The sequence below is a fragment of the Colossoma macropomum genome, unplaced genomic scaffold, assembly GCF_904425465.1.
Source record: "Colossoma macropomum unplaced genomic scaffold, Colossoma_macropomum, whole genome shotgun sequence".
NCBI lineage: Eukaryota > Metazoa > Chordata > Actinopteri > Characiformes > Serrasalmidae > Colossoma > Colossoma macropomum.
In genome coordinates, this window is record NW_023494795.1 from 38,943,183 (window position 1) to 38,956,429 (window position 13,247).

Below are 13,247 nucleotides of genomic sequence, written 5' to 3' on the forward strand. Positions count from 1 at the left end.
GCTAGAGTAAAAGAGAAAAGCCACGCCGTGCATGCTATCTCTGCCTTCTCAGTCTTATCCTTAACAATGTGTCCTTGGCAGTGTGATCCTGTTAAGGTGCTCACGTTTCATAAAAAATATCATACATACTTATGAATATGGGCAAAACTGGCACATTTTCCAGTCTTGTTAAAACATTTTACTGAACTGTTAGCCACTATATTTTCTTTGTCTTTGCGTAACAAAATGGATCTAATGCCCAAATAGTGATTTCAGTGTTCAAATACTGGCACCTTGACCAGCTCAAGTACCTATGCACATCCCTAGCCTAAACCTGAACTAAAACAGATTCTTAATGGTTTTCAACATTGACATTGTAATTTAGTCTAAACCATGTATGAGAAAATCACTATTAGAATTCACACACTGTCAACATCTTGTCCACATCATTCCACATATTGACCCAACGGCTAGTCGTATTTTCCCTCCTCCCCTCCACACACTCTTCCTGTTTTTACACCTCTTTCTACACTCGCTCACATTTCTGCTCCATGTGTTTCCTGTGGATCCACAGGCCTGCAGGAGGACATGCTGGTTCGATCACTCCAGCGGCGTATGTGTGTGGACCCTCTCTACTCTCTCCTCTTCTTCACTCCCTGCTCTGAGAAAATGAGTTAGAGGAGTCCCGGACACCCCCTCTGCCCTCTCCCCTCCCCTGTACTGGATCCCGGACCCCCTCAGGCCTCCCTCTCTGCTTCATGAGCCAGCAGGATGCGGCGTGGGTGCGCACACTCTCCGAGCGGCTCCTGGTAGCCTCGCACAAGGGCCAGGCCGACCATGTGGTGCAGCTGATCAACAAGGGCGCCAAAGTAGCCGTCACCAAGGTGAGTCCAGCTGACCCGCTCTGGCACGCTGCCCTTAAGCTGTGGCGATTGAAAGGGACTTTGCTCTAAAAGAACAGTGGGAAACTGTAAAGCCTGAAACGGAGGAATATAGTTCTTTTGTAGAGTTTTTCATGGGGGTGTTCAAATAAGTAAGCAATGAAAACAGCTTATTTATACATAATTATAGTGAAGTGGGGGATTTTTTTAACAGTTTTTAAATACACTTTGCTGTTGCTTTGCTGTACACCTGAATAGAATTAATATATTCTGTGTAGGGCCTTCTAGCCATTGAGGGAAGGCCTAATGATTTTAAAGAACTATAGAAAGGTGTGTGTAATTTTCTGTTCATTTATTTTAATGGAATAAGTATTGCAATATTCTTATTTCACAGTTAAGTTTTGGTTAGAAACAAAGGGGTTAAAATCTTGAAACCCCCAACAGCATTTGTTTTTTACGGTGGTATACAGGTGGATACAGCCAAGATAACTCTCCCATTGGTTAAGCCTGCAAGAGCTGGACTGAGAGCCTTGCATACAGATTAACTACAAACATAATTAGGAGCTGACATTTGAATCATCCAGTGGGTGGGAACATCACTCTAGCCTGCATGAAGTTCTAGATACATCACTGACTGCAAACAAGAGCTGTAGTAACCAGGTTTCAGACAGCTTTTAACAATGGAAAACAGCAGCAGCTCTTTCCAAGACTCTTTACTGAAAGACGCACTATAAAACTGTAATGTACAAGGTAATTTCTATGTTAATGTCTGTTACAAGCTTCACATAAAACATGCGCAGTGTTAGCTTAGAGCCATCTTACTATTAGAAATCCCATTGGGGTGCTATAATAAATGAACATATATAGCCCAAATTAAAAGCATCTAGCTCTAATAGTCATGGTTCCCCATAGCATACTACACTTTATGTTGAACATACAGTCACATTCTGTATTGCCTCTGTGTTGCACAAAACCTCGTATCTCCAGTTTGAAGGTGCATAATTTGAAAATCCCAGTTATCCTCCAAAATTAATTCAAAAATTCATTTCCAAATTAATTCCAAAAATCTTGCTACATTGACTTCCATAACAAGTTAAGAATGTTTTTCCTTCTCTTGTAAGGTTACCACTTTTGAGATACAAGGTTTTGTTCTGTTCTGTCTAACAAAAACATTTTTGTTTTTGTTTTTCTACACCATTTGAACATGGCAGCTGTCCTTTACAGTGGGTAAAAATGCATGACAAATGGACGAATACAAAAGGCTCGAAGTCCAAATTATTTTCATTAAGAGCCATTAAAAGTCCAGTCCGTTTATGCCCTCTCCAATTTGGAAGTAATTTTTTTGGACAGTGATTTTACAGTTTACAGAACTTTATATTGTTAGTCTAAATAGTATATATGTCTTCTATGGTAGTCACAGATAGTGTGTGTTTTGTGTTCTTGATTGTGCTGAGAGTACAGGCTGTGCAGACATCTGTGTTTAAAGTGTAATTTAATTCACTTGAACCCAGCACTTTTGATTTTGGCCCTTTGAGGAGGTAAATATAGACTCTTATTCAGTGATGTGGCTGGACAAGCTGTGAAATAGAGCCATGTGTCAGACCTGAAGGTACTCAGATTTGGTCAGTGTTTATATTCTATAAGGCCTCCTCTAATCAGCTTGAGCTTGAACCAGATTCAAACCTACACATAAGACTTTAATAAGGCAATCATGCTTAAAGAGATTTTGAAAAATGAGCATAAAGATTTCGGAATGCATGAGCATTTTTCCTCTGTTTGCTATCGGAGAGACACGAGTAGAATGGGAGAGATTTAAAGCAGAAAAGAGGGAAAGAAAGTGAAAATAGTTCTGAGGAAAAGTTGCTCTGATGAAAGGCAGGCACGAGGCGGAATCCAGGTCAGAGCTTTGGCCCTAAACAGCTTTAATCTTTATGAGGGGGATGAACGATAAGGAAGAGCAATTCTTCAAAGAATAGCCGCTCTTCCTTTGCCAGCTCTCCAAGGCAGCTCAGTGTAGAATAAATACATTATGCATGTGCTCAGAGCTGCACCAGTTGCAATTATGCTGTTGCAAGTTTGATTTAAATAGCTGGGGATGTAAGGACGCTTCCTTAGAAAAAGTATTGTTTCCTGTCCAGCTTCCTTTTTCTCATTTAATATATATGTATACTATATATGTAAGGCAAATTAGAGATTTAAAAATAATGACAAGAAATGTATAAATAAATTAAAACGCATGTGTATCTGCAAGAATCTATTCAACATGTTTTTTCAGCTTTTAAAGTGTTATAAATTTGTTTTTAAACAGGTTAATCAGTTTTAAAACACCGAAAATAATATTTTAAAGTTAGTTATGACTAATGAAGACATATATAAACTAGTCTTTGTACTTGGACACTTCTATAAACCCTTGTTCTTTAATTCAAGGTTATACATAATTTTTTATTATATTAATATTAATTAATCATTTTCATTGTTTACTGGGATCACACCAGCTGACCTGGTAATCTGAACCAGCCTGACTCTGACTCAGAACTCAATATGTTCAATATTGTGAAAGCGTTACTGACTTTGGGACCTTTTCACCATGAAGGCCACTTCAAATCGTCTTTATGATGCAGTTACCTGCCCAGCTTTTAAAGCATGTCAGAATAAAAGTCCTTTGTGGATGGTTGTGCGGCGCAACATTTGAGGAAATCAGAATTTGCTGACAAAAATTTTTGCAATTAGTTGAATACTTCACTTTTTAAGTTTGGCAATATGTTATGATTTTACAGGTTTCAAACATACAGTCACAACTACTTTATTTACAATTTCATATGACTAAATTACACTTTTTAAATTGTTTACTTAATCTGAATATATTGTTGTATGGTCACACCACCTGACGTGTATTTTTATGCACTGAAAATGCAATAAAGGAGGTATTGTAGAATAATATGATTGATATATCTATATATTTATTAAATTATTTTTTAGGAAAAAATTTGGGCACAAAAATGCACGTCATGTCATTGACCCACACCTATTTACATTCACAAAGCATATATGGCACATTTATATACACTATTTCTGTACATTTGAGCTGGTGTATTATTTAAGACACTCATTTCTCTCTGTAAGTAAGTTATTTGTGAGTTCTTAACAACTTATTTAGCTCCACAGCGCTGTCTCACTGCATCTGTATCTCTTCGCCCTAGGCTCTAGGCAGAGGGAGGCTAAGCCTGTTATATTTTTCATGTGTTTATTTTGGCAGAAGCTCCCTATAAGAACTTAATCTGAGAACAGAGGGATTCCGTTCCAGAACGGATAAGAGGGAACATACGTAGAAGGAGGGAGAAAGACGTAGCTCAGTGGAGGATAGAGTGGATCTCTGTGTGTATATGAACCTGGTTGCAGAGCACATGTAAAAGGGGCAGAGATAGTGTTCAGTTGTTAAGGGTCAAGGCAGGTCACTACGCTGTAGCTATGGCGACCGTGCACTTGCAACACACGAGGGGCCTTCACCTGAAATGCGTGTGGCAGCCCTCCAAACAGGACCGAGCGAAACCCGACCCAGCAGGCCGTGCGGAAGCAGAACTGCTCCCACGGCTTGCCGCCACACCCTGAAACCTCACACAACATGGCTCACAGCCCGGCCACAGCTTTTACACCAGAAGAGTCAACTTTTCTATCCGAATCCTGAAGTTTGGAGGAAAATGGCACCAAATAAATACGTAGGGAACAGCTAGAATTCTGTGAACAGTTCCATGTTAAACTAAGTAGTTTGGTAAAAAAATAATAAATGTTCTTGGCCAGTGTAGATGATCTGCCAAGATTTGTTTGATGCCTGAAGTTTGCTTTAGACTTGCGCTAGACCCACAAGGCTAAGGGTAATAAGTAATTGAAACCACAAATTAGCGGTGTGAAAACATGCCTAAATCATCACTCGGTTGCCTCGAACCATGTTGTTAAGTAATCTTAGATAGACTTGCTCATGTGGTTTCTAACACTGCATTTCATACTATAACCTAAAACAATGGACAAAAGAAAGTTCCAGACTACCTTTTTATTTAATTTCCAATAAAAAAAAACATTAAATACAGGTTATTCATTTTTCAGGAGATGTTTCTGAGGATGTTACATATAAGATAATCCACTTGCATAAAAAGGGAGACTATCAAACAATAATAATAATAAGTAAAGTTTCCAAAACTAGAGTTTGAAAAAGTATTAAAAGATATAGAGAAAATGGGGCTCCTAACAACCAGGTAAGACCTGGTAAACCACCAAAACTGTCACCATCAGATAAGCTTAACTTAAAGCGTTCATCTTTGAGAGAGAGGAGAAAATCAAGCTCCACTTCTGCTCCAGATTCGGAAACATCCACAGTTGTTTCTGTCCGTCCTTCCACTGTGAGACGACAACTCAGTGCTAGAAATAGATGAAAAAAGAACATTTGCAAGTAACACAGAGAAGTTGCTGGTATTCTTAAACCGAAGGACTGTCCACCCTAGAGTCCAGCCCTCATTGTCACTGAATGTGTTTGGGATTACTTGGATCATGAGAAGCAGAAAGTGCAACCAGCTTCTAAGACTGAACTTGAAAGAAGGCAGAAGAGGTTTCTTTGACAGTGACGGGTTTTCATAATTTATTTTTCATATGTTACTATGATAACCTTTTAACAGACATCATTGGTTATCATTGGTTAGTCTACACACTTCTGTCAGGTGTCCAGGTTCTTTTTCTATTCTCACTATTGTATATTAATTGTCATATCTTATTCTTGCTGCTCTTGCTGTGTTATTGTTTTGCTGTCCAGTGTTGACCAGACGAGGATGGGTTCCCATTCTGAGTCTTGGTTCCTCTCAAGGTTTCTTCCTCTTGCTGTTACGGAGTTTTTCCTTGCACCTGTCGCTTTTGGCTTGCTCTTTCAGGGCTTGGACTTGAATTCTGTATGAAGCTGTGTTGTGATAACGCCTGTTGTAAAAAAGCTCTAAATAAGTAAATGTTGAATTGAATTATTCACTGGTTAGCAGTGCTTGGCGTAGTTTTCCTTTAACTACTGTAAATGAACTAGCTAATCTTATCTCAGATCAGCAGTAAAAGGCAGTAATAACAAAAGGTGTTGGAGTATTTTTTCCTCTTGTCAACACAGAGTTCAAAAACACTGTAAGCTGTTAAAACAGTTGACAGCAGTTATTGTGGGAAAACGTGGCTGACAGGCAGTGAGAGTGTGGACTCATTCGCTGGATTGTTACATAAACTTAAAGCCTCTTATAGCTTTCATTAACAGAGCTTAGAAGTGGTCAGTGATATGGATGGTGAAATGACCAGGCAGTTTTCAACACCATCAGTTGTGTATAGCAGGGGTTTCCAGTCCCAGTCCTGGTGACCCTTTGCTCTGTGCATTTTTGTGGTTTGTCTACACACCTGACCCGGCCAACGATGCCCTTGTTAATTAGTTACAAAGTTGAATCAGATGTGCTCGAGTTCTCAGTGAGACAAAGCACAAACATGTGCATAGTGTTGGGTTGCCAGGACTGGCTTTACTGTAATGTAGCTGTATTTTGCTGTACACTTACAGTAATAAGCTTTAAATAAAGTACAGTAATTTCCTGTATTTTTACATAAATATAAAATTTACTTTAAATGATAACAATTCTATAAATATGTAAAAAAATGAAGTTAAGAAAAAATAAATAAAATGAAAATAAACTAAACTGAATAATAACAGTAAATAACAAAATCTAATAACGTATTTTTCACCATGTTTTACACTGTATATGCACAGAATATATCAAGGTTGCTTTTTTAAATGCAAAGACAAATTTAACTTTTTTGCAGTGTTCGCCAAAACCTACACCAAAACCTGAACCACCAGAATAAAAACACTTTCTCTTTAAAAACATAGATGTTTTATCAAATTGCACCTTTTTTGCACAGTGTGAGTTCTGCATCAACCTCACAGTAATTTCCTCTGATTTTCACAGAAAATGTTGTGCTGGATTGATTTCACAGTAAAATGATCAATATAGCATTTTACCATGACAAATTAGTGCTAAATATTGTGCAATCCTGGCAATTATTTACAGTGCATGAAGGCTGGAGTATGTGCCACGAAATCCAACGTCCTTGACAACAAAGAACACTTAGTGATCTGAGATGTTTTTGGACATTGTTCCTCCCCTTGATGAGCAGAGGTTATAAGTTGCTTGTGTTACGTCCTTTGTGATGGACCATGAAATGATTCCACATGGCTGAAGAGAGCACAAGAAACACATTTTTAACAATTTTTCTCATTTTCAGTACCAAAAAGTGTCATTTTTTACCATTTTCGGCCAAACATTTCGGGTGACTGAAATTTTCTCTGTATCTCTAATCTCTATAGGTTTGGGTTATTACTGAATTAAATAAAAGTTACTAATCTGATTTTTGAATGATGGTGTATGTCAGTCTATATTATCCTCCACTTAGATTTTTTGCAAAGCTGCGCACGGAGACACAGAGCTCTAACAGTGCTATCACAGTACTATCAGTGCTTTTGATAGTGCCACCGTACCAAACCAGCAGACCTCATAATCTCAGTGCACTGATCATATCTGTCCCACAGTTTGTGTTTTGACTGAAGCTGCTTTAGCGCTGAGGCTAATCCTTTGTAAGATTACATCTGGTACCGGAGATCTGTCACTTCTCATCCTTTAAAGGACTCATATGAGGGGACGATACGTCTCCTACCTTTTCTCATCAGTATTTGAAATCAGCTGAAAGAGAGGACCTGAGGGAGACCACCTGTTGGGTTTATCCACTTCTGAGCAGGAGCAGAGGTTCTGTTGGGTTTTAATTCCAGGGATTAAATGTTTGTTTGTTGACTGACGACTCATTACACAGATGGAGCCTGCATTTTGTGGCAGATTGCTTTTGGCTTTGCCATCTTGGTGACATTTGGTGTTCGGACACTGGTAACCATCAAACAGATTCTGCTTTTGTCCTAGGCTGTGGGAGAGCGTTTGTTGCTGTTCTCCTCAGATTGTGACGGGGTGTGATGTACTGTCTGTGTATTTGCAGTATGGCCGGACTCCGCTGCATTTGGCTGCCTATAAGGGCCACATAGAGGTGGTGAGGATTCTGCTGAAGGCTGGCTGCGACCTGGACATTCAGGATGACGTGAGTGCAAATTCAATCATAACTGTTCTGTTTTTGTGCATCTACAGTGTAGAATCTGTATAGATTAGTGTTGAGTCAGTAAAGTTAACCAGAAACCAAGTTCAACACTACGTCAGCATGGATGTGTTGAAAATTGAAAACATTTGAAAATATATAACATTTGAAAAGTTGAAAACATTTTTTGAGTAAGTATCAGTACAAAATTATTTGTGAGACATACACTACTGTTCGAATGTGTGGGTTCACTTGCCATATTAATGTTTTTATTATATACAATAATAATGATACAGTGTGTATTTAAGTTTTACAAACTACTAGGCAAAACATATTATTAGATATTTTATTTAATATTTCAAGAATTCCATGCGCAAGAAGCGAGTACGACTGTAAACAACATACTAATATGATCTATTTACGTTCTTTTTTTGTCAAGTTACCTCCCTTGTGAGTTGATCTCCACTTTTAAAAAAGGACCATTTCCAGATATTAGCTTTATTATAGCTTCATTTTCAGTGTTGATCAATGTTGATCATTTTTAAATGGTCAAATGACGTTTTGTTAATTTACTAAGTGAAAGTAATTTACTATATCCTCTACAGAGAACGCACTTTAGGGCCCAATTACTGTTTATTTGCAGAATTTAACTGTGGCACGTTATATATTTTATGTTTTATTGTTTTCCAATATGTTAAACTCAGCAAATAAATAGAAATTGTGTTCTAAAATAAGGATGTGTTAACTTATGTTCACTGTCATTTGTCGAACATGTCATTTGACCAGGGTTGTTTGAACTTCTGTGTACAACTGTATCAGAGATTCATTTACTGTGCTCTTTGTTAGTAAGATCAAATTGATTGGGGCTTTTGTATCTGTCATACTTTCTTTTTATCGGATAGACTTTCATACATTATGTACCATGTAACTCAGTTTCAGCAGAATACTAGGATTGTTTTGGTTTCCGCATTGCTTCTACTTTGTGCTTGTTTCTTTTTCAAAGCTGCTTTAGTCATCTTTTCTTTTGGTTGCATTTCTTTGGATTTAGAAACTAACACTGCATTTATGGAATATAGTTTGACCATCGCTTGAACTTTAGTAGCACTCAAATGATAAGTCCCGTTTTCACATTGCATGCTTTGCATGGCCCTTAGTGAATGTGGCTGGCTACGGTTTGTGTGTAAATGGGATCCACTGTGAGCTCAAGGCCATAATAACACAGTAAAATGACCAGTGCTAAATTACCTCCTCCAGGTAATAATACTGTTTGTTGTTTTGTAGGGGTTAATTTAGCACTGGTGGTTTTATGAGCACCTAACAATTACTAGCACTGCAATGGCATCCTCCAGTGGCTTGGAGTGGGACTATTATGACTGGCACCTGGAGGAATCTCCTCCTAACTCTCCACTAGTACCAGAGCCAGGGGTAGAACCAGATCCAGGGGGCCAAGCACCTGACCAGCCTGACCAGCCTCCCCAGGAGTCTAACCCCTGGCTCAGGCAGATTGTTTCCACCTGGTCCCTGAGCTCCCCCTCTCTCTGGAGCACCGGGCGGCTGAGTGGACAGACACTCACACCTCCGCGGGGAATGAGAGAGGGCAGGAGTCCGTGGAGGAGAGCTGGGAGAGAGAGAGGAGGAGCAGAGGAGAGGATTAAGGAGGTTAGAGAATGTTGCTCACTCTCAAAAACTAGCTGCACGCAGACTTGGCATTCTCCAAAAGCCAGTAAACCAGACATTGAGCTGGTGGAATATATGGTAACACTTTTTTATGAAACACATATTAGGACTTTATTAATCCCAGATTAGACAAGAATAGTTTATTCACTGAGCACTAAGTGTCTTTATAATGACCTCTGTTAGTACTTTATTGGATGTCTGTCCTGTGAAACTCACTAATAATTGCATAATTATTTATAATAATGCACAATAAATACTTTGTTGACCTTGTTATACACCTTACTGAGCACAAATTATCATTTAAATTCATATCATATTAATGAATAGTCAACAGCACTCCATTACTATAGGTTATATAAAAAGTCTATTGTTTTACTTGGGTTTATTACTTAAGAGCTAATCTAGATTATTTAGTATTTCTAAAAGTTCAAGATGAGTTACATGTTCTAAAGTCAATATAAATCACAAATACTTTTTCCTGGTATTTTGCCTGCAAAAAAGTAGAAAAACTTCCAAATTTTTCAAATGTATTTGTATTTCATTGTTAAAATGTTAAAACCTGAAATATTCGAAGTGGGCATGTTTATGGCTTAAGTTTTATTTAGATTAGGTGACCCTTATTAGTCCTACAATGGGGAAATTTCACCTCTGCAATCTAATCCATCCATGCAGTGAAACACCACATACACACTAGTGAATGCACACACACTGGGGGGCAGTGAGCACACTTGCCCGGGGCGGTGGGCAGCCCTATCCGCAGTGCCCGGGGAGCAGTTGGGGGTTGGGTGCCTTACTCAGGGGCACCTCAGTCACATACTGTCAGCTCAAGGGATCGAACCAGTGACCTTCCGGTCGCAAGGCTGGTTTCCTAACCTCCAGCCCACGACTGCCCCCTATGGCTGCCACAATGCCAATTGTTTGCATAACAAGGTCTTAAAGTGTTTATTGCACATGATTAATGCAGAATTGTTACTAATGATAAAACGTTTAATTAAATAAATAAAAATTTATTCAATTATTAGTGATTTTCACATAACAGACCCTTTATTAATTTGTAATTATGCGAATTATACAAATACAAGTCATAATGAATAATGCTTAATGCAAAGTGTCTAATTTGGGCTTTTCTGAGCGAAGAACAAGACCTTAATAAACACACTTAGAACAAATTGTTACTGTTGAAAAATAATGGTTCAGTCTAGACTGGTCTTAAAGTAATATTTTGGCAAAAAATCTAATTTACACTGTTTCACCCCAAAGGTAGGCTAACAGAAAAGACAAACGTTTTGCACGGAAGCTACTTGATTAAAGCAGATAACAAAAAAGAAGCTTATCTCACACCAGAATATCAATGAATAAATGTGTGCCATCCAACTGAAAACAGTATTAACAACCATGTTGAAGTCTGAATTTTGTCCATAGATAGAGGATGCGTGGGTATTTTGCTTCATGTCAAAAAAATGAGCAAAATACACTCTTTCCTGAAGTTTTCATTCATGACTGGATTAAAAATGAAATCATTGTGGAAGCGTACAGCTTTACTGGCTAATAATGTGTTTTTAATTACTTAGTTCCATTAATGCTAAATATGTATAGTTTGACCCTCCAAACCATCCATAGTTCCAGGCTAAAGTCCAGCTGCTTACACACTGTACTATGTGTTGCTAGAGACATATAGCTTTTAAAGACCTTCGGCACATTCTGTAGATTGCCAGAACTGTGCTTGCGGGAGACCTATGGATAAATCAACAAGCAGCAAACTAACAAAAGCAACAGCGAAGTGGAAAGCTCCAGTTAACCTCGAGAGGATCCACTGTAACAGTGAACACAGTGAACAGCTGCATTCACACAGTGAAATTAATTTAATTGAATTTTTGAAAGGAATAAATATATTCTGATAATATTATTTTGTCCTCTCAAATAGCTTTGACAAATTGCACTGTTTTTAAGTGGAGAAAAATGTTATTTAAGGTTACAATTGAGCAATTAAGGGTCATTAACTACACAAAATAATGTGATTAATTGTGATTTATTATTTTAATTGTTTTACAGGCCTAATTTTAAAGTAACTAGTAACCAAAGTCATAAGATCAATCAGGGAGATTGGATCATAAATCAACATTCAAAATGCAAGAAAGAAGTCCCAGAACGTTAAAGGACTCTGAACTATTAAAGGATTAGATCAAGGGGCAAAAAATTAGACAAGGATGTCCTTGAAATTAGATTTTTTTGCCAAATATCACTTTAATGTCCATCGAATCCCCTTGTTCTCCAGCTTCTTTCTCTCTGTCTCTCTTTGCCTGTCAACTGCTGCTACTGGGCAACAGCTTTATTTGGCATGGAATGATCACTCCTGTCTCCCCCCCAGCTCTGCCTGCCTCTCTTTGCAGTGTGAGCTGAGTGCCTGCTGATCTCAGCCACCACAAGACACCACTAAATGTCTGGATGCCTTCTGAGGTCCTGATAGCTCTGGGCTGCGTTCAGAACATCAGGAAAAGTCATTTGTGCTGTCTTAAAAATGAGTAGTGTTCTACTAATTGTGAGTCTCTGTAGATTCTTAACCTAGTATGCATGCTTAGTGCCAACTTTGGGGTGTCTTGCCTCAATGAAGCAGCTTAAATATTTTTTGTACTGGGAGGAGGAAAAGGAATAGCTGGAATAGTTGAATCACAATGGGCAAATAATGGAAAGAACACAAAACAAAAAAGTAAAAGGGTTTTACATTCACCCTTCATTTACTGTTTCCCCCCCTGTGTTTGGGCCTTGCTGGGAGTCGTTGACGTTTTCTTTTCACCACAACTTTTGCTTTGGCAGTTAAAAGTTAACATTCCTGCATTCATTCGCCATTTGACTCTCTCAGTGACACACAGTTGAACCACCACTGTTTAAGCTGAAAATCACGGCTTGAATTTTAATTGCATTGGGGGTTTAACTGACATTACTGACCATCTTTGTGCTCTATTGCTGTTGTCAGGGTGACCAGACGGCCTTACACCGAGCGGCTGTGGTGGGAAACAGTGATGTCATCTCGGCTCTCATTCAGGAAGGTTGCGCACTGGACAGGCAAGACAAGGTGAGCTTCATGCAAACACCTATATGGTATATTACATAAAGGCCTCCAATGCTAAGTACATCAAATCTTTTAGTATTTATAATGATGAAGTTTGTTTTGATTAAAGGCATCATTAATTCTGATGAGCACAAATGAATTTAATGCAACTGCATCATACTGCATCATACATCATCCTAGAAAGCATTGCGTTTAATGTTGGATGTAAACAATGTTTAAGTTACAAATTGTACTATTAACTCCCCAGTTTATACATATACATGCCCATATATGGAACCTGCCCGTTTTGAGCTCCATGTTTTTGTGCCACTCAGCCTACAGCAGTTTAACTCAGCCTGGACTGCTTTTTCAGTGAGGCACAGTAAATCGAAACAGAGGTCATTTACATTTGTCAACCTAAAAGGCACAGTAACAACAGCCTGTTTAATTCTAAGGGAAAACGAGAGGTTGTTAAAATGAATTCTGACTGTTTTTGGCACATAAACCTACACAAATGTTAT

The 13,247-nt window shown here is 38.4% G+C and overlaps 1 protein-coding gene across 4 annotated transcripts in view; it reads left to right on the forward strand.

Annotated features, from left to right (window-relative positions):
- The first annotated feature begins 695 nt into the window (after positions 1–695).
- Positions 696–13,247, forward strand: part of ankrd6b (ankyrin repeat domain 6b) — a 38,033-nt gene continuing 25,481 nt past the window's right edge. For 2 of the 4 annotated variants that reach the window (XM_036582381.1, XM_036582382.1), the window contains exons 1-3: positions 696–863; positions 7,908–8,006; positions 12,652–12,750. In XM_036582381.1, coding sequence (XP_036438274.1) covers positions 738–863; positions 7,908–8,006; positions 12,652–12,750 — 324 coding nt within the window. In that variant the 5' untranslated portion in view covers positions 696–737. Of the gene's footprint in view, positions 864–7,907; positions 8,007–8,873; positions 9,660–12,651; positions 12,751–13,247 lie in introns of those variants that run through there. The other 2 variants (XM_036582380.1, XM_036582378.1) reach the window with 2 other exon arrangements.